The 18,766-nt window shown below is 41.1% G+C and overlaps 1 protein-coding gene across 1 annotated transcript; it reads left to right on the top strand.

Annotated features, from left to right (window-relative positions):
• Positions 1 to 2,856: 2,856 nt before the first annotated feature.
• glceb (glucuronic acid epimerase b) lies at positions 2,857 to 11,120 on the top strand. The gene is made up of 4 exons (XM_068741871.1): positions 2,857 to 3,361; positions 5,673 to 5,918; positions 9,608 to 9,900; positions 10,336 to 11,120. Exons 1-4 carry the CDS (start codon positions 2,857 to 2,859, stop codon positions 11,065 to 11,067), a joined length of 1,776 nt encoding a protein of 591 aa, XP_068597972.1. The 3' UTR covers positions 11,068 to 11,120.
• The last annotated feature ends 7,646 nt before the right edge of the window (positions 11,121 to 18,766 follow it).

Below are 18,766 nucleotides of genomic sequence, written 5' to 3'. Positions count from 1 at the left end.
AGAATCAATAGAAGAGAGCCATTCAGATTGGTCCTTCACAGCTCTCTCGTAGTCTGCTTGAATGTACCTTAGTAAGCCCAGAGAAACACGGAGCTCGTCCTTTTTCTACCTCCGTTCAGCCTTTCTGCAGAATCAACTGGAAGCATGGCTGGTGTCATTTTACCAGCAATCTGTTTTAGATTTGGTACTTGAATGCTGAGAAGGGTCAACAGGGCCCAGGATCACTGTGCAAGTGCAGTGGATGGATGATGAGAGAATGCTGCCTGGGCAAAAGGGAGAAACCACATCATTGTCAGCAGAAAACTGAGTCCCTGCAGACCGCAGCAAACAGGAGGAGGTGAAGATGCAGCATCGACAAGCTGAAGTAATGGGTCTACTAACAGGTTGAGGAGTAGTGAAGTCAAAAAAAAAGAATGTGGAGGAGTTCTGAGGTAAGGGTGTCTGATAGTTTTCTGAAGGAGCCAGAGAGTGCCTGAGATTAAGACATGTTGGCCTGTTAACTGACTGAATCAGCATAAGAGCCCAAAAGGTCTTGAGAAGCAATAGCAAACTGTTTGCATGGACAACAAACATGACTATTAATGTCCTTACACACCAAAGGTTTGTCAAACTTTGGAATACAATTAATTAAAAAAAAATTGCATTGCTAACCTGACCTTTTACTGACCTTTAGTTGTCTAGGTTTGCTAGATATGTATAAGATATGGCGGCAAGGCGGATAAACCAGACCTCAATTGTCTCATCTACAAGAAGATGATGGATGGATGGCTGGCTAAGAAATTGAAAAGAACTTTGAGTAATGATTGTGCTCTTTTCTATCTTCTGTTGTTTGTAAACCCAACACTGTTGTACGGTAATCGTACATCCTATGAGCAGTGAGCTGTAATTAGTGTGGGGGGGAGGAGAGACTTCATGCATGTGTATTGATTTCATGTTGTCTCAGTGAGAATGCCTGGTTGGCTCAACTGTTTGTTTGCCTCTGTGAATATGATTAGAAACATCAATCAACAAAGCTCAACATAAGACGGTGTAATTTCAGTTGAGTACGCGGCATAGAGTTAAGCGAATCAACAAACTAAAACATTGATTCAAGTGCTAACAGAGAAGTTCAAGGACATTCAGATAATTACCATGAAAATTGATGCATTTATGAAGTGGGAATTGAAGCCTAAACAGAAATCGGCATGTGTTAACAGTAACCTTGATGTGAACTTCACCGCTGTGCATTTGCAAACACTAAATTTGGTTTTGGGGTGGAGCGTATCGTCGAAATAGCGTCAAACTCCATTTTCTTTTCTTATGTGGGTCTGAGTCGGAAGCGAATAATAAATGGTGTGTTTAATACAAATTACGCTTTCATTTCTTGATATTCTTTTGGGTGTATTTACCGGTAGGTTATTTTTTGTTAATGCTGCTCACCTCATTTTATTAATCTGGTACACAAATAACCAATATGGGTTTAAATCAACAGACATCCCACAGATCTAGAAAAGGGTTTTTTGCTCCTTTAAATGCACATTAAAATAAATTACCGTAATTGCTGAACTATTATGCGCACCTGTGAAAAAGCCGCACCCACTGAATTAAAAAAAATATATATTTTGTACTAAAATAAGCCGCACATATTCGTAAGCCACAAGTGCAATCAGATCCGTAACTTCGGGATAAGGATTGGCTCTAAGGGCTGGGTCGGTCGGGCTGGGGTGCGAAGCGGGGCTGGGCTCGAGCCGCGGCTGGGGGAGCAGTCGCCCCGTCGCCCTCCCCTCTCCGCCCGTCGGAGGCTGCGCGGCGCGCGCGCCTGGCGGGGTGTCCCCGTCCCCCTTGCCCCCGTGCCCCTCATCCTCCGTCCGCGGGAGCGTGGTGCGGCAGGGGTGGGGACGCCCGGGAGGTCGAGGGGGTGGGTTCCTTCCCCGCTACGCGGCGCGTCCGACGCCGCGTAGCGGATGGCGGACAGGCGGCGGGGACCGGGTACGGCGGTCCGGCGGCGGCGACTCTGGACGCGTGCCGGGCGCTTCTCGCGGATCTCCCCAGCTCCGCGCAAGCGGGGCTTTCCCTCCGGGCGGGCGGGCGTTAATTTTGTAACGAAAATAAATAGGCTTTAACGAAACACGGCTCGTAACGAAAGTGGGAAAATATACGTAAATTTGCCGCGTCGTTGCATAAACCGCAAGGTTCAAAATATTGGAAAAAAGTAGCGGCTTGTACACCGGGAATTACGGTACATAAATTCACCAGTCTATTTTTATTTTTACATCTTGTAAATCAGAAAACAAGGGTAAGCAACTAAAGATTTCCCCAGACCTTGTTTATCTTGGAAGAAGTTGTGATCGTTCTTATTTATTAGGCCTTATTTAGGTTTCCCTTCAGCTTTTTAAACATACTACACATATACATGGAAAAGACTGTCAACATTGCTGGGGGATAAGAGAAACAATAACTACACTTTATTGTGGGTCCTTGTTTTCATTGCAGTTTTAAGTCTAGCTGAGATTCACACAAATTAGCCTTCCTATTTAGCCTCTGCTAGTGTTCTCACTTTACTCTTCATCCAAGTGCTCGGACGAAAAAATAGGTGTCTTGTAAAGCCATGACTCTCAATTCAGAGATCAAGTTAATTAAAATCATTTTACTGAGCTACTTTATACAAAAGCACATTTTTACATTAATCCGATTAGTACAATTCTAATCTGATTCAGTAATATTCAACAAGTACACATTGCTGAAGCTAGTTGGGTGTGAAGATATCTTGCGAATGAAAGACAAATTGCTATTTGCTAGACAGTTATTTATTTATTTATTGTTCATCATGCTTCTAATGCAACTCTTGTTTTTGTGTCTTGCAGTCAAGTTGCAATCATGCGGTGCCTGGCTACTCGGGTCAACTATAAGACTCTCATCGTCATTTGCGCCCTTTTCACTCTCATCATTGTGCTGTTGTGGAACCGTTGCTTGAGTGACACCTCCCGACACCTGGGCTATACTGCCCTGGAGGCTCCAAGCCCCAAGGTGGGGGATGCTAGCATCAGCAGCCAACAACACCCTCCAGAACCCCCACCTGTTGTTGGAGTACTCGGTGGGATCAAGTATGAAGAAATTGACTGCCTGATTAATGATGAAGCTACCATCAAAGGCCGACAAGAGGGAGGAGAGATCTACCTGCCCTTCAGCTGGATGGAGAAATATTTTGACGTGTATGGCAAAGTTGTGCAGTACGATGGGTATGATCGCTTTGAGTTTCAGCACAGCTATTCAAAGGTTTATGCACAGCGTGAGCCCTACCACCCCGATGGAGTCTTCATGTCCTTTGAGGGATACAACGTAGAGGTCCGTGACCGAGTTAAGTGTATAAGTGGAGTAGAAGGTAAGAGTTTTAATGTTTTTGTTTTTTATGTCAATTATAATATATCGAATGTAAGCATTGCTCTTAACTAATGAAGTGAAATAAGATGCATGCATGCAAAAAAACAACAAGAGTCATTTAATAAGAATTTAACTCATTTAGCCAAAACACTGTATTATGTGCAAAAGTCAAAAAATGCAAATAAGCGACAATCTTTCAGTCACAGAGCTTCATTTAAATATTCAAGGTTGTGATATTTTTTTGGCCTTGTTGAGTCTCTACTACAAATGAAGCACTATGTTGGATAAGAGGAATTGGACAGTTATCAAGGCTTTTCTTCTTACATGCATCAACAAATATGCTTCAAATAAAAGTGTGAGACATGAAACAACACCAGCGGAACAACCCACTTTTTTTACAGTGGTAATTACAAATCATGTGTGCTCTCTCACACAGAAATAGACAACACTAAATTATTTAAAACGACTGTCAGAAAGCCTGACAGTCAGGTACATTTTGACCAATTTATTTAGCAGCTACCATTACAAACAAAAATATCCTAGCTCTTTTATATGTTGTTGTTTTTTTGTGTGTGGCAAGTTGATGTACCTGCACACCATTACAGCAAATGGACTGGAGGGAACATGCTTTATATATTTGAATATATTCGGTCAGGCAGAAATTGAGCCAAATCTGTTTAGTGTCTTTGGACGATGCAGCAGGGAGTAAAGTTATTCTCACTCAACATTTCCAGCAGACTGTTTCTTTTAGACCAAAATAGGGGAAACACATCTACACTCCAATAACCACACATTCCTCACACACACACACACACACACGCCTTTTAGGTACATTAATTAAGCCCAAGGCTCCTCAGTATTTGGAACTCCATGTGTGCTAGAATACACACCTCTCTTTATTAATTAGTCTGCCATGACATAAGGTACTGCAGGATCACAGGAGCATTTCAGTCCTCAGGCATCATGCTACTAAGTACAAGGTTAGTACACGTGCATTTTCAGAAGATTTGAATATTAGTAAAAGTTACATATATTTTCAACCCAGAATATGGAAGAGCTGGGGGGCTCTGTCAGAGCAACCAGGTCTTAATTGACCAATTTTAGCAACCAACCAAAACAAAACTGAACCATGTTAAAAAGGTTGCACTTTTGCTGGTGTATTACGCTTGGAAGATTTGCACATTATTCAGACTCAAGAATGTCCACAAAATGTGTGGAGGCTCAAAAGTTGATTCCGCTTGGATTATTCAGTCTCATTCAGTGCGCATCAGAGTTGCAGCTTTAGGATGTTGACATTTTTTTCATTTGACTTAAATTGTCAAAGGAGGTGCCAGTAACGAGACATGCGTGAAGAGAAGCCTAGCAAGGGACTGTAAAGTATTTGGGATTTGAGTGTGCATGCATTTATTTATTTTGCTACTTTATGAAATCACTCATCAGCTGTGTCAGTTCACATCCAGGGATTAGCTGTGATTATTTTATCCTCTGAATATGGAGTGGGCAAGTGGTCCCTGTTTTATTCTACCTCTGCATGGCCCGTCTAGAAGACCACAGATACGTACAATAATATACTTTTATTGCCTTCATATACCAATTATTAATTTTAGCTTTGTGTGGGTCAGACAAATTGACCCACACATTAGCCTTTGATACAATATTACCTGCTATTCTGCAAAATCACACAAATGGCAACTATATTTGTACAGCCAATTACGCAGTGCTGATGAGCTTGAAAGGAGGATGAACAGTACTTTGCATTACATTATTTCCCAGCTCTAATGTGAGGACATCATGTTCTTCTTGGAATGGGGACAGTCCATTTCTGGATCTGCAGGGAAATGGAGTAGCTTAGTATAAATGTCAATATACTGTGGATCATTTTGTTCTTTTAATCACTTTTTGCTGTGTTCCAAAGATTTAAAATGTTTTATCCTCATAAGTTTTTTTTGTGTGTGTGTTCTTATCCAGCTACTTGAAAGTTTTGCAAGTATTTTTCCTAACCATACTTAATTCTAGCTATGAAGTCCAGGAGCCACTGTACAAATGAAATTGATTGTCAAGCCATAAAATAACATTTATTACATCTGCCATCTAGAAGGAGCATTTACTTGTCATAGATTGAAGAGATTAAAGGAAATAGATTTGCATAAACACGGTGGTTATTTAAGCAGAAGACTTAAAAGCATTTCACTATCAAACAAAGAATGACAACCTAATAAAGAAGCATGAATATCAAGATTTGCATAACATTTTCATATTTAGTTAACAACATTGTCCTTACTTGCTGTTCTACCACTTTCTTTTCCACCTAGGTGTGCCGCTCTCCACTCAATGGGGCCCGCAAGGTTACTTTTATGCAATCCAGATTGCTCAATATGGTTTAAGCCATTACAGCAAAAACCTGACTGAGCGCCCCCCCAACATAGAGGTCTACGATACCGCAGAGGACAGAGACAGCCTGGCCAGCATAATGCTCTGGTCTGTACCAAAAGGATGCAGTCTCCTTCATGTCTATGACAAGTCCCGCTCGACGTATGTGCGTCAGTTCAATGCTCCAGGTACGTACGACTGCCATGATGGCGGCAGACTCGGGAGCTTACGTCCGGTACAGTTCTCCTTTCCAGGTCGTTGCAGCCCAAATGGGTTTTAATAAAAGGTAGTTAACAATTGTCTTCTGTTAAAGACCAACAGAGTGAGTCATTGACACAATATTGTTTGATGGGGAGGCTGTCCTTGGTGCATCAAATATACAGGCTCAACTCCAAGGACCAGGCCAGTATGGTGGCGCAGAGTTTAGCGCTGTTGTACTTGAGCTGACTTCACTATTTTGTATCCAAGGCTGAAAAGCTTTAGACTAACAGTTATTATTCCGCACAGTAAGTGTGTGTTGGGAATGTGCAAGCTAAAATCTTTTTTTCCCAACTGGTTAAGATCGCTCTCTCTATGCTGGCATCTGATGAATTGAGATTGAATAATTATGTTGCTGTATAAGAAAGATCACTCTGTCTTTTGACATTTAAAAATAAGTAGGGAGAGAGCCTGGCGTCTTTACTGTTCATTAAAGACCAAGGCTGTTTTCTGTCTCGCCTCAGACGAGCTAACGTGTGTAGCTCAGCATCTGTCCAGACTCCAGAGGAACTATAGATTACATCTGATCAGCAAAGAATCTCCTGGTCAAAGGTTAAAGCGTTTGACTTTGAGGATCTTTAAATATCCTTATCAACGGTCTGTGTTGAAGGAGCTGGTTTTTCTGCAGAACTGAGCCTTGTTTGTTGAACTAAGCTGTACGCATTTTTTTAATATACCGGTATATGAATTGGAAATTTGCCTCGTGATTGTCGATTTTGTTTTCGTGTTGGTAGAGACGTTTGCCTGTTCTACCCAGTGTTGTTTTCCCTTTCATCTCCAGCACATATTTCCAGAACTCTCTGTGCCTTTCATAGAGCAGCTGCCGCTCCACCCATTTTCACTCTCTCATCATCAACCATTTATTTTCATTTCACCACCCCACATTCTCTCTCCCCCTTTGCTCCTCGCTCACCTTGCTAGCGGCTTCAGCACAGAATCGTAGCGCTTTCCTTGACCTCATCATGCTTCCATCTCCAGTCCTCTGCCCTCCTTTGGCAGTTTTCATTCCCCATTAATCTTCCTCCACTATCCCCAGATTTCTGTCGGCCCACTTTACTCATTTTCAGCCACTTATCACTCCTCTTCCCTTGCTTGCTTCCTAACCACTGCAATCGTATGACTGCCACATTTTTAATACCTTATTCTCCTCAAATGTCCAAAGTTCTCTTCCTTCACTGTCACTTTCTCTTTCTGCATTTGCCTCACTCTTCTTGTCTGTCTCTTCTCTTCCTCCTTACGTATTTAGGTCACCCTCATTGAACAACTTTCAAATGCTGCTGATCAGGTCCATCAATTGTGTGGCCCAGATAAAAAACGAAATCTACCATCTGCACTTTCATCCATTAGCGCTGTCCAACACCTGAGCACCTTTATTTTCTCAATCTCCTTGTGGTCGGTTGATAGTTCAGGAATGTCAGAATTAGCCAGTGACTAACTGTGGAGTTGCAGCTGTCTCTAGCTACTCTGCTCTTATGAGATATTTGACAACCTCACAAGATTTCATATTTGATGGTGTTAAAACAATGAGCCAGATGAGACCAGATGTGTCTTTTTTTGATGCTGATAAACATCATCAAAGGATTATTAAAGTGTACATCCATTCATCCATCCATCTATCCCTCTATCTCTCCAAATCTACACTGTTTAACCCATCAATCTCACATTATTTTAATTAAGATTAATCAATTACGATTGCATCCATGACCTCATTCTGCATAAAGTGTTAGTAGTTTTCTTCATTACAGCAGGACACACTGAAAATACTACCGAGCAGGGCTACTTTTAAAATAATTAAATAGAGTACATACTACTACTACTACTACTGTACTTTCAGCTTGTCTCGTGAGGGGTCGCCACAGCAAATCAACCTTCTCCACTTCACCCTGTCCTTTGCATCGTCCTCCTCAACACCAGCCACTCTCATGTCCTCCCTCACGACGTCCATCCATACGTACTCGCGTACAATATTTAAATTCAGCACAGAGGAGATACTAGCAAGCAGAGAAACAACCAAGCATTACCGGTGACAACCATAATGTGTTTCACCTTGAGTCAGCGGTTATGCATGCCAGTGCAGCTCTTTTCTTCAGGCCTTCAGACCTTTAAAGGGCTTCAGAGAAGGCAGCACTTATCAGGAACTGATATTTTGTACACCAACAGCGCATTTTCCCCAATTCTTGAGTGTGCCCAGAGGACAATAAAATATTCTGATACACAGATGCTATAGTTGCTGCCTGGTAGTAATTTATAAAAAGTTTACAAATATGAAGATACAGTAGTCCCTCGATATAATGCGGTTCATTTTCCGCGACTTCGCTGCTTCGCGGAGTTTTTTAGTGCAATTTCAGATTTGTTTTTTGCACTTGAACGCGCCTTGAAACGGCGCAAGACGAAGGGGTGCGGTCGGAGGAACTGTGAAATACGCGCGAGTTGCTATTAATAACTTCTTATGTGTTCAACCTCGTAGGTTGATCATTAAAATTAAATTTGTTATTTCTAAAAGCTATCATGTTTATTTGTTAAGCGTTTGTTTAGTAGCGCTCTTATTCTCTGTGTAAAAATAGGCGTTTATTTTGTAGGAGCATAAACGTCCGTCTTGATGTGTCACCACATCAACGTAGTCACAGTAGGATCTGACAGAATAATCACTCATGCATTGGCGGTCAACATTTAGCCTTTATCTTGTGCATTAATTCGCCCACAGCATTTTTTTTAGTGTTCATTTAACATTCCCACTCATGCAAGCAGGTTTCTATGCCGACGTATTTTCGGCTGCATGTCATCTCTTTCTCCTTCCTCACTCCTAAATAGCAGAGCAGACGAGGTTAAATCTTGTCTATATTCCCGGCCCATCCTTTATTGATGCCAGAGTAATCACAGGGCCAGAGTACAAATCCACTTACTCTTTGCTTTGCCTTAAGTAATGGATTTATGAGTGCATTAAAGCGCTGCAGTCATCCAGAGGCCCCTGCCAGGCTGGCTCTCTCCTTCATTCTCCTCCCGATCGGCTGCCTCGGTGTCTCAGACGGACTTTTCTGCTCTGCTGTCTCAGATCATGTCATATGAGATCTCTCCGTCTCTCACTATCAACCATCTTCTCATTGTTGCCTCATTTTCGCTCTCTCTGATATTAAGGGCTCTTCATGTCTTTTCGCTTCCTATTCTTGACTAAGACACTCTTTCGCTCTCTTTGTTCTTTGCTTTAGTGAGGAAAGGCTTTTTCTTCTCAACAAGGCCATGGGAGCGATGATTCCAGAATCTGTTTGGAGTTAAGGGGGTTGACATATATTCAGAGAGCAGTGGCAGTGTGGAATATGAACAAGAATATGATACGAGTGACATAAAAAAGTCATTGCAGTGCACCCTTCTGTCCTCCTCCTCGTTAAGCTCTCTGTGCACCGATGTGTCTGCATTGATAATCCCATGAGCATACGTTTAGCATATCACACAAGTAGCAATCAAATAAGATTCTTGGAATTTCAGTTAATATAAGCAGTCAAATAAAGCTTGTCATGCTTTTTTTACAAAATGCAATTGAGAAAAAAAAATGTCTCCTGCAATTTTCTTTAATTACACCTATTTATCTGTTGTATCCGCCCTTTGCTTCCTTATACCACAGAGTCATCAGAAGGTGTGTCCCTCCCGCTGGGTAACTCCAAAGACTTCATTTTCAGCTTGGACATCAAATTTGTGTCGAACGGCAGTGTATCTGTGGTCTTGGAATCCACAGACAAGGGCCCGCCCTTCACTATCCACTACGTGACCAGCACACAGCTTATTGCTTTTAAAGGCCGGAGCATCACATATGGTGTTGGTCCACGAACCTCCTGGAGCACTTTGACCCGAGACCTGGTCACTGACCTCAGGAAAGGTGTTGGGCTGTCCAACACCAAGGCTGTGAAGGCCACCAAGGTTGGTTAACCGGTATGTCAAACATGTAGCGCTGAATGTCTTTCATGATGACTGTGTTTGGGAAGATATTTTGCTTCTGATCAAAGAGGCTGCTTCACTTCTTCTCTCGCCTCTTGGATGTGAGGAAAAATGTCTTCAAGCTTTTCTTACAAATCCAGTTAACTTTATTAAACATAAATCTACCAGGGCAATCTCCATACACATTGACTTGTCATGTTCTTAAATGTGAGGGTTTAATGTCTTTATCAGCATGTATTAGGTTCAATTCACGAGTAAAGTTTTGTAAAAAACAAACAAAAAAAAGAGCTCTAAATATGCTGTATTTAATCCAAGACAAATTGGAAACAGTAACATGCAGAGGTGGTTAACAATGTTAGATGAGATTAATGCCTGATTCAGAATCCATTAATTATTTTTCGTGTCTGCTGTCCTCAGATCATGCCCAGGCGGGTGGTGCGACTAGTCCTACTTGGGCATGGCTTTGTTGACAACATCACGATCTCTACTACTGCCCACATAGCCGCCTTCTTTGCAGCCAGTGACTGGCTCCTCCGCAACCAGGATGAAAGGGGCGGCTGGCCCATCATGGTCACTCGTAAACTGGGGGAAGGCTTCCGGCCTCTGGAGCCCGGCTGGTACTCGGCCATGGCTCAGGGCCAGGCCATGTCCACCCTGGTGAGAGCCTACCTCCTCACCAAGGACCAGGCTTATCTCCGTGCTGCCCTTAAGGCAGTTGGACCCTACAAGGTGCTTTCATCACAGCACGGGGTCAAAGCTGTTTTCATGAACAAATACGATTGGTATGAGGAATACCCCACCACCCCCAGCTCCTTTGTTCTCAACGGTTTCATCTACTCCCTTCTGGGACTCTTTGACTTGACTGAGACAGCCGGGGAGAAGCTTGGCAGGGAGGCTGGCCAGCTGTTCAGCAAAGGCATGGAGTCGCTAAAGGCTATGCTGCCACTCTTTGACAGTGGGTCTGGGAGTATTTATGACCTGCGCCACTTCATGCTGGGCACAGCTCCCAACCTGGCCCGCTGGGACTATCACACCACGCACATTAACCAGCTGCAGCTGATGGCATCCATGGACAACTCACCTGTATTCAGGGACGTGGTAAAGCGCTGGAAGAACTATTTAAAAGGGGTTCGTGCGAAGCACAACTAGAGGAAAAGTAACTTACAGTACATGTAGTATACAGCTCTGATGACAACTGGAAGGCTGAACATACTTTGTGTGAGAACTTATTGGATGATTGATTAGAACTTTAAGTTCACACTCTGAAGGATGAGTTTAATCAGCTGCAGCTCTCAACACATGAAACTTATCATGTTCTCTGTTGCAGGTTAGATTTGTTATTTTTTTTCCACCCTGCAACATTGACTGTAGCTTGAGCAAGAGTGTTTGCGTTGAGAAAAGGTGTGTATGCGTAAGTATGTTTTAAAAGTAAAGAAATATACCATCTAACATATAGAATCTAATTGTTTAAATGTGCAGTTAGTGAGATACGGCTGGAATCTTAGGTTAAAATGTTCCAAAAGTCAACGAACATCAGTGGAATGTGTAGAAAGAAACGTGCTATGCACAAGGTGTGTATGCGTTTTATTGCAGACACACACACACATACTGTATATGGAAGTTAACTCCAGGCGGTCATCGTTTTATGCCTCCTGTGAATGGCATCTGATAGTACGTTCAAATTATGGGTGTGTATCAATGGCTGGTTTGATTGATTTGTTCTAGAAGCTCCCGGAGCTTTGGGTAGGTAACAATCGTAACGTTAAAAAAATCCCAAAGTGTTGAGAAAGTACCTATTTTTAGATCAGTTGTCCTTGATATCAAAAATACAATCGTACACCTTCTGAATTCAGGTTCTTCTGTTTTAACAAATAAAAGCAAATTCAATCGCCTTTTTAATAATCATAAATCACACTTGAATCAAAAGAATATAAACATAAGTAAACCTAACCATCTCGGGTTTTCCTTTTCACTTCAAATTCTCGACATATTTTCCAAGTTACTCCTTTAAACAGAATCACAGTCATATATTCTGTAATGCACCATGACAGACAGACATAATTTTTTTATTCACATTTCCATCATATATTGAAACAAATTAACTGTAAAAGAAAAACAATATATTCCAACCTTATTTTGAAAGACGAATTTTGCCAAAAAAAAAACCGATATATCAATAGAGATATCATCATCAATAATCTAAGTGTGCTGTGTTAACACTAGACTGAAATTATTTAGGCTGTTATCCTTTAAAAGAAATGCAAATACTTCCAGTTCCTACCTGAAGAACCTTTTTCTGAAGCAGTTAAATTACCACAAATAAATGTAAGGGGGGGGAATAATTTATGATAAGTTGCTTTAATTCCTTTAAATATATTTAACATTGATATCGACATGGAATAGGTGCCACTCTAGCTGGTTTAAAGAAGCTCTATGGAACGGTCTTTGTTGTGATTTCAGACGTTTGGCCGGCCTGACGGCAGACTGCCCCTTCCTTCACTGTGCTGAGCTGAATGTTCGTATTAACGCATCCTCTGAGTGATTCAGCCGTCATCTGGCACCAGGCTCTTTAACTTTAAATATGGAAGCCTGCGAGCAGCGGGTCATCACATTCCTTGAGATAAACCAAACAGGCCTTCAGCAAGCAGTTAAAATATAAATAAAATCATTTAACTCTTTGAGTGCCGTTGACGTCTAAAGACATTTTTTGAAACCCAAACATTCACTGCCAACCCTGACATTGAAATCTGCAAATAACTCCAGAATGAAAAATGGTAGGAACACGCTTTTTTTTTCTAATGAAAGAAGGGACTTTAATCTTTCATTCGGTAGGTTTGGTGTTTACATAGTCATAGTAAAGAATATTCTGTGGGTCTTGGGAAATTTTGGAAAAATACACAAAAGCTAGGGCACTCATATAGCTGAGCTGAACATGGCTGGCACTGTTTGTGCTGTGGCTGTAATAATGGTACCTTCATTTTGTGTTTTTAGGATAACAAACATGTGCTTCCATTCTTAGCTGTAACCAAAAACTACTTGCGTCCAATGGCTCATCCCCTTCGAAATGTAGTTTCCCCAGTTACACCGTTGAACTTCGACATCGAGCCAGTCAGACATTAATGTTGAACTTTAACGTACCGGTAGGTGTATTTTACCAGAATGCAGACTCCTTCTAATCTAATGCTTGGAATGCTTCATGTAGATCACTCTAAATAGTTCCTGCAGTATCGTTTGTTTAAGCTCCGATCATGTTAACAGTGAGTAAACTAAAGCCCAGACGGATCCATAGCGTTGATACCGGTATCCTCCCAGCTGTTCTGTTCACTTCAGTCCTGTCCTGCTGTCCACTGTACAAGGAGAAACCGGCATGCAAAGATATTTGTCACATCTCCATTATAACTCAACTCATTCACAACTAAATACATTTTTGCCAGATGTATTGGCGAACTGTTAATAAAGCAGAGTGGAATTTTGAGGGGCGAAAAGTACAAAATATTATGTTGATCTAGCGTTAAAGCCCAACTCTCACAAGGTGAAAATTGTCTTCTTCAGACTTCTGGTAGTCCATGTTGCTTAGACATCCTCTCTTACACTTCCTGATCTGCTCATTGACAATCAGGGCTAACCAGATAGTTTCCAAAAAACATTTGCCTGTTTCTTTTTAAAAATCTATGTGTTTACATCGGTATTTTCATTCATCTCATCGACCAATGACAGAGCAACCGACGTGAGAGGCGTTCCAGTGCAGCGGATTATGTTGTCTTGAAATGATAAGAATTCTGCCTTTGAAGCTAACATTATCTAGCATGCTACTGTTGACAGTTTTAAAATGTCTTAAAACTTGTTTTTTTAAATTTTTAAATGTAACAAGTTTTACCGCGTCTCTGTTTTTGAGTACCTAATTGAAAATGGCAAGTCAATGCTGTTGTAGGAATTAGCTAACAGCTTTCATGTGGTCACCCACTACCTCAATCTCAAGGGCTTAACCCCCTAAAGAGGTCCAGAAGGACATGGTGCCCCTTCTCACTGCAATTTTATGTAACATTTAAAAAAAAAATATATATATGACTATCATTTGTAAAGTTGGCAAAAACAAATCTGAATATTTTCTGACCCTGTACCTCTATTCTAGAGGCGTAACCTTTTAATTAAAAGATCACAGAGGAGAGGCGTTAATGCACATTTTTTTTCTGGAAATTTAATTCTCAAACATTCTTGTGTGGGGAAAAACAAAAATATATACTTAAAGGAACATTCAGGAATAGAAGTTTGTGTGTGAATAACTGTCCATTTTGTTTGTACCAAAAACTGATTCAAATGTATTTGTATATTTTTGTGCAAAAAAGAATTTCCATTTAGCATTTTAATGACGTTCAGTCGAAGAGAGACGAAATGCTAGTTTTTCAAATGTGGGTTATGGAGAGAGTAGCAAAAATAAGAAGTGTAAAACCTGCTTATAATAAAGGGATGTGTGCAACTAGAGATTAGCGTTTAGTCAGTTTTAAGGCGGGAGAGCCAACTAGCTGCAAATTCTCCTTGAACATTTTCCGTGTTCACATTGTTCAGCATTTGTTGGAATAATTCGCAAAGAATATATTTTGCTAGATAGACTAAAGCACAATTGTTTACTGTCATATTTCTTTTTGATTGCGTTTCTCCTCAGCGCAATGTGCAACACCTTCATTAAGGATGTCGATATGTTTGTTCAGTCTTGCAGGTATTTAGTGTTGTTTTTTTTCTATGTCTGATCCTTCGATACTTCATGCATACGACCACTAAGTTTAAATGTCATTTATGCAATAAATTGTTTACTGGGGGTGGTGATCAGAGTGGGTTGTACAGACTTTGCAATTAAAGCACAATGTGCAAATGCTACCATTTTGTCGTCAAACGGAGAGATGTGTTTCTATACAGAGTAAATCTTTGTGCTTTAAAATGTGCTTTTTAAAGGTGGGGGAACAAAATAAATGGAAGCTTTTTCTTAACCATTTGGTCAAATGGTTCCCTCATGTTTAATGTAGATGTCAGCAGGTTCTTTTCTCCATTGTCCAATAGAATATTAGCCTCCAACTAGCTCCGATCACGCATTGACCCTGTTGTGTGATCATAAGCTGGAGTGTCTTTGTGTTTTTAAAATCATCACCTTGGGTAAGTGAGTTTTTCACAATTTATTCCTTTGTTGTCTAATCTCAAATGAGTTTTGGTAAAATGAAAAGCTTATTGGTTAGATTATACACATAATCAATTGCAATTATGCAATCATCTCTTTTTTTAAACCGTGGTAGGATTATGTCCAATCAGACAAATCACTTGATTGTGATTAGTTAGCTAATGAAATTCCCGTTATGCAACCATACCCCGCCCCCCCACCCATCATCAGGCCATTGCTAACCTTCGGGTGTCATGACTAACATAGTAAATGTAAATTTGCGTTTTAATGTTCATGTTAATTCTGACTCAGGAAAAGGAAAAGTGGTCGTACTGAATTTTGTCTTTGTGAAACTTCTGACAATCCTGATTAATAATTCATCTTAATTAAGCTCTCCTGGTCCAGTGAGACGTGGGGACACCTGAGAAGGACAGCACCTCCAGCCGTTTGCTTGCATTTTTCATTACCTTCTGACAGTAATTACAGAACATCCATAATTTCTCCCTCACGGACACACACTTCACCTCAAGCACCTCAGTCCTTCCCGTTCTTCAGCGTTAACGATATTACCATCCCTCCAGATAGCGAGTCTGTCTCCCAGTCCTGTAATTAGTCCTACATAAACCTAATAAGCTCCGTCTCTTTGTGCCCTCTGCTTGGGACTCCTCTGCCCCCTGCTGTCATTCAGCAGCCTTCGAGTTTGGCATCCGGAGGCTGCCGTCTTAACGGTGGCCATAAATTTACCCACTTGCTGAAATGAACAGTTGAACCTTTCTAAGTTGTGACTGCTTGAAGCGTTCACAACCGACAAAACATTCTCTGACATGATTCTTCAGTACATATTTGGATCTATCTGTAATTGTGTGCTATTAACTTTATGATTCAGGTCTTAAATGCATTCCAAAATATTCAGTATTAAAAATGTGATTAATTAAACACTCAAGTGATTCCTTTATTGTTTGATATTTTAATGCAGATTAGTTATTAGCAACAACCCGTCACCTTTTGGATGCTAATGACTCCTGAGGATTCATTAGTTAGGTTTCATGACTCACGGGGAGCATTAGCATTCATCAAGAGAATGATAATACTCCTGGGGAGTCTGATTGCCATTGTGGTTTCGGTCCTTTCTTTGTTTTCTGCTAAACTCTCTGCCAGTCTCTCAGAACTGAGAAAGCCTCTTGTTTGAGAGGTGAAACATCTTCAGGCAAACTTGACCAGGTCCAGTTGATTCTTTTTTTTGCTCTTCGTGATTTATATCTCCAGACTTAAACCCTACTGAGCATTCGCTTTACCTGGTAAACAAAAAGATGCTGCAATGGAAGCCTGGAATAGCATCACTGAAGAAGAATGTAAAAGTGTAGACCTGTGATGTCAGTCAGTTTCAGGCTTGATGCATTTATTATTATCCTGTCAGGTGAAAGGCAACAATCACCCTGAACAAGTCACTAGTTCATCACAATCCACATAAAAGACATCCACGCATGGTGGTCTACAAATGCTGAGCAAGAAGCATGAACAAAAATCGTTCAGTGTTCTGGCCCATCTTGCATGTTCTCAGGAAACTGCAGTACCTGTCTACAGTCCACGCCCATCTCTGCTCTTCTGTTTGAAAGACCTGACACCTTGTGGTGGGATGAGGTAGGGCATGGAATAATAATAATAAAAAGGGAAACACTTCAGTTGCTCTCTGTAACTGAGTCTTATGTTCTTGAGATATACTGTATTATTCTGTAGAAATTGACAATAAATTAAATGGAACTCATGTACAGAGTTATCCTAAGGTGCCAATCCAGTCTTTGGAGAAGTTCCACATCAATAGCGTTTTGGGGCATTTTTATTTGCTTGTTTCCATTTTCTGCTTGTTCGGACATCTACTCCATTTTTATTCAGAGGAAAGTATTTTACTTTTGACTGATATCCATAGATATTACAGCTTTAATTTGTTATATTATGTTATTGAATTCAGATATTTAGAAATGTTTGCATATTAGTTTTGCCTCACCTTAAATGCAAATCATGCATTATTGTAAATTTAATGTGGACCAAAAATAGTGAAGTGAAGAAATAAAATACCAAATCATCACCGAAGAGTAAGGCCCTCACACTCCTCTTCCCATCAGTTGTGTTCCCAGACTCACAACAAAGCTTACTTTCTGTTTCCATCAGATGGCGCCAATACTCTGCTCAGAGTTGATAAACATTTAGTACGAGTGCCACCAATGTGGTTTCAATCTGCGCTTTCTTTCCACACACCTGGACCTCACCAAAAATAATCCTATCCAGTTATATTGCTGGATGGGGTGGGCAGTAACATTTCTGAACGTTTCAACCAGAGAGTGGAGCAAGACAACATTTTCCATCCTGTAAATAGTCATGTAAGCACGGTGATGTGCACAAAGGCTCCTCCCAGATTTTATTCAATGTATAAAAGTTAAACATTAACATACATATAAACCTAAGAAGCCCTGTTATTTTCTCCCTCTGCACTCAGCAGAGACGGCTGTGACTTCCTTCAGTGTCTTTCCTTTCTCATCATCTAACCTTCTACCTCTGCGTCAGCCTCAGAACTTTGTTTATACTATTACCGCTAAAGTCTTAATAACTCACATATTAACTCGCATAATAACTGCCGCAGATCGACTTCATTCCAAACCAAACTGACTTCCTGTCAGAAGTCGTGTTTGTCCAGTTTTGACTCTGAAACCTCCAGTTGGGGTTCTGAAACCGTCTGCAGCGCCGCTTCTCTTGGGGGAAGTGGGCTGGGGGCCCAGAGGGCTCTGCTGTGGAAGACGGATGTAGGCGACACACTGAGCTATTGAATGTAGATTAATAGAGGCTAAAGGCTGGTAAGTTGTAGTGTTTTTACCTTTAAAGCTGACTGGTGTAACAAATTCCAACAGATTAAATGTTGTGAATGACCAGAATAGCTTCCATCCAGCCTTGATGAAGCATTAACCTGTGGATGAGTTAAAAATCAAGCCACCTTGACTCTGTGTTCTAGTCTGCTGAGCAAAAATAAAGGCAAAACAATCACGTCACAAAAACGCAAAGGGTCTGTCCTTTAAGCTGTGACGTGAGCAAACTGTAAAAGAAACCAGAAATAGCCCCTCGCATTTACGTTTCCTAATTCTGCGGCATCAGTGAGACATATGTGCTTTCATTGCTTCAGAGTTTGAACGCGATAACAGAGCAGGGAGCCTCTTTTTCTTTTCTTTTAAGATCTACTCTGTCAAATGGCTCACTTTCCTTTATTCAGAGGGACGATGGTGGCAAATTGTGCTAAACCAGGGGACCGACCTTGTTGACTTTTCAGCCAGACCCATTCACACCCTTTATTCGTTCTGTCAGCCATATCTGGATTGCCTGGAATTCAGCTCACGCATGTCAAATTCAGCAGCGAGCCGCTTGTCTCGTGCGGGAAAATGACTAATGATTTTAGTTGCAGAGTATACATCAAAGTTTAATTGTCATTAGTACGCGTGTTCTTTTTTAATTAAAAACCCGTCCTACTGGCTCAACTGTAACGCTCTGAAAACTAAAATACTGTGACAGTTATGGCCATAATCCTGAAAAACTTGTTTGCCATTCAGACACATCCCCTTTGACAAAACTGTGATAGCATGTGACTCTCTGGGTGTGTGTGTGTGTGTGTGTGTTGGTGAGAGAGAGCGAAAGAGAGAGAGAGATCACACCTGT

Source organism: Brachionichthys hirsutus, chromosome 1 (genome assembly GCF_040956055.1).
Source record: "Brachionichthys hirsutus isolate HB-005 chromosome 1, CSIRO-AGI_Bhir_v1, whole genome shotgun sequence".
In the NCBI taxonomy this organism is placed as follows: domain Eukaryota; kingdom Metazoa; phylum Chordata; class Actinopteri; order Lophiiformes; family Brachionichthyidae; genus Brachionichthys; species Brachionichthys hirsutus.
Note: the sequence above shows the minus strand (reverse complement) of the source record. Positions and strands in the feature narration are given on the sequence as shown.

Coding starts and splice junctions, on each gene's coding strand:
- glceb (XM_068741871.1), top strand. CDS start 2,857: ATGCGGTGCCTGGCTACTCGGGTCAACTATAAGACTCTCATCGTCATT. Junction 5,919..9,607: donor GCGTCAGTTCAATGCTCCAG/GTACGTACGACT, acceptor CTTATACCACAG/AGTCATCAGAAGGTGTGTCC. Junction 9,901..10,335: donor AGGCTGTGAAGGCCACCAAG/GTTGGTTAACCG, acceptor TGCTGTCCTCAG/ATCATGCCCAGGCGGGTGGT.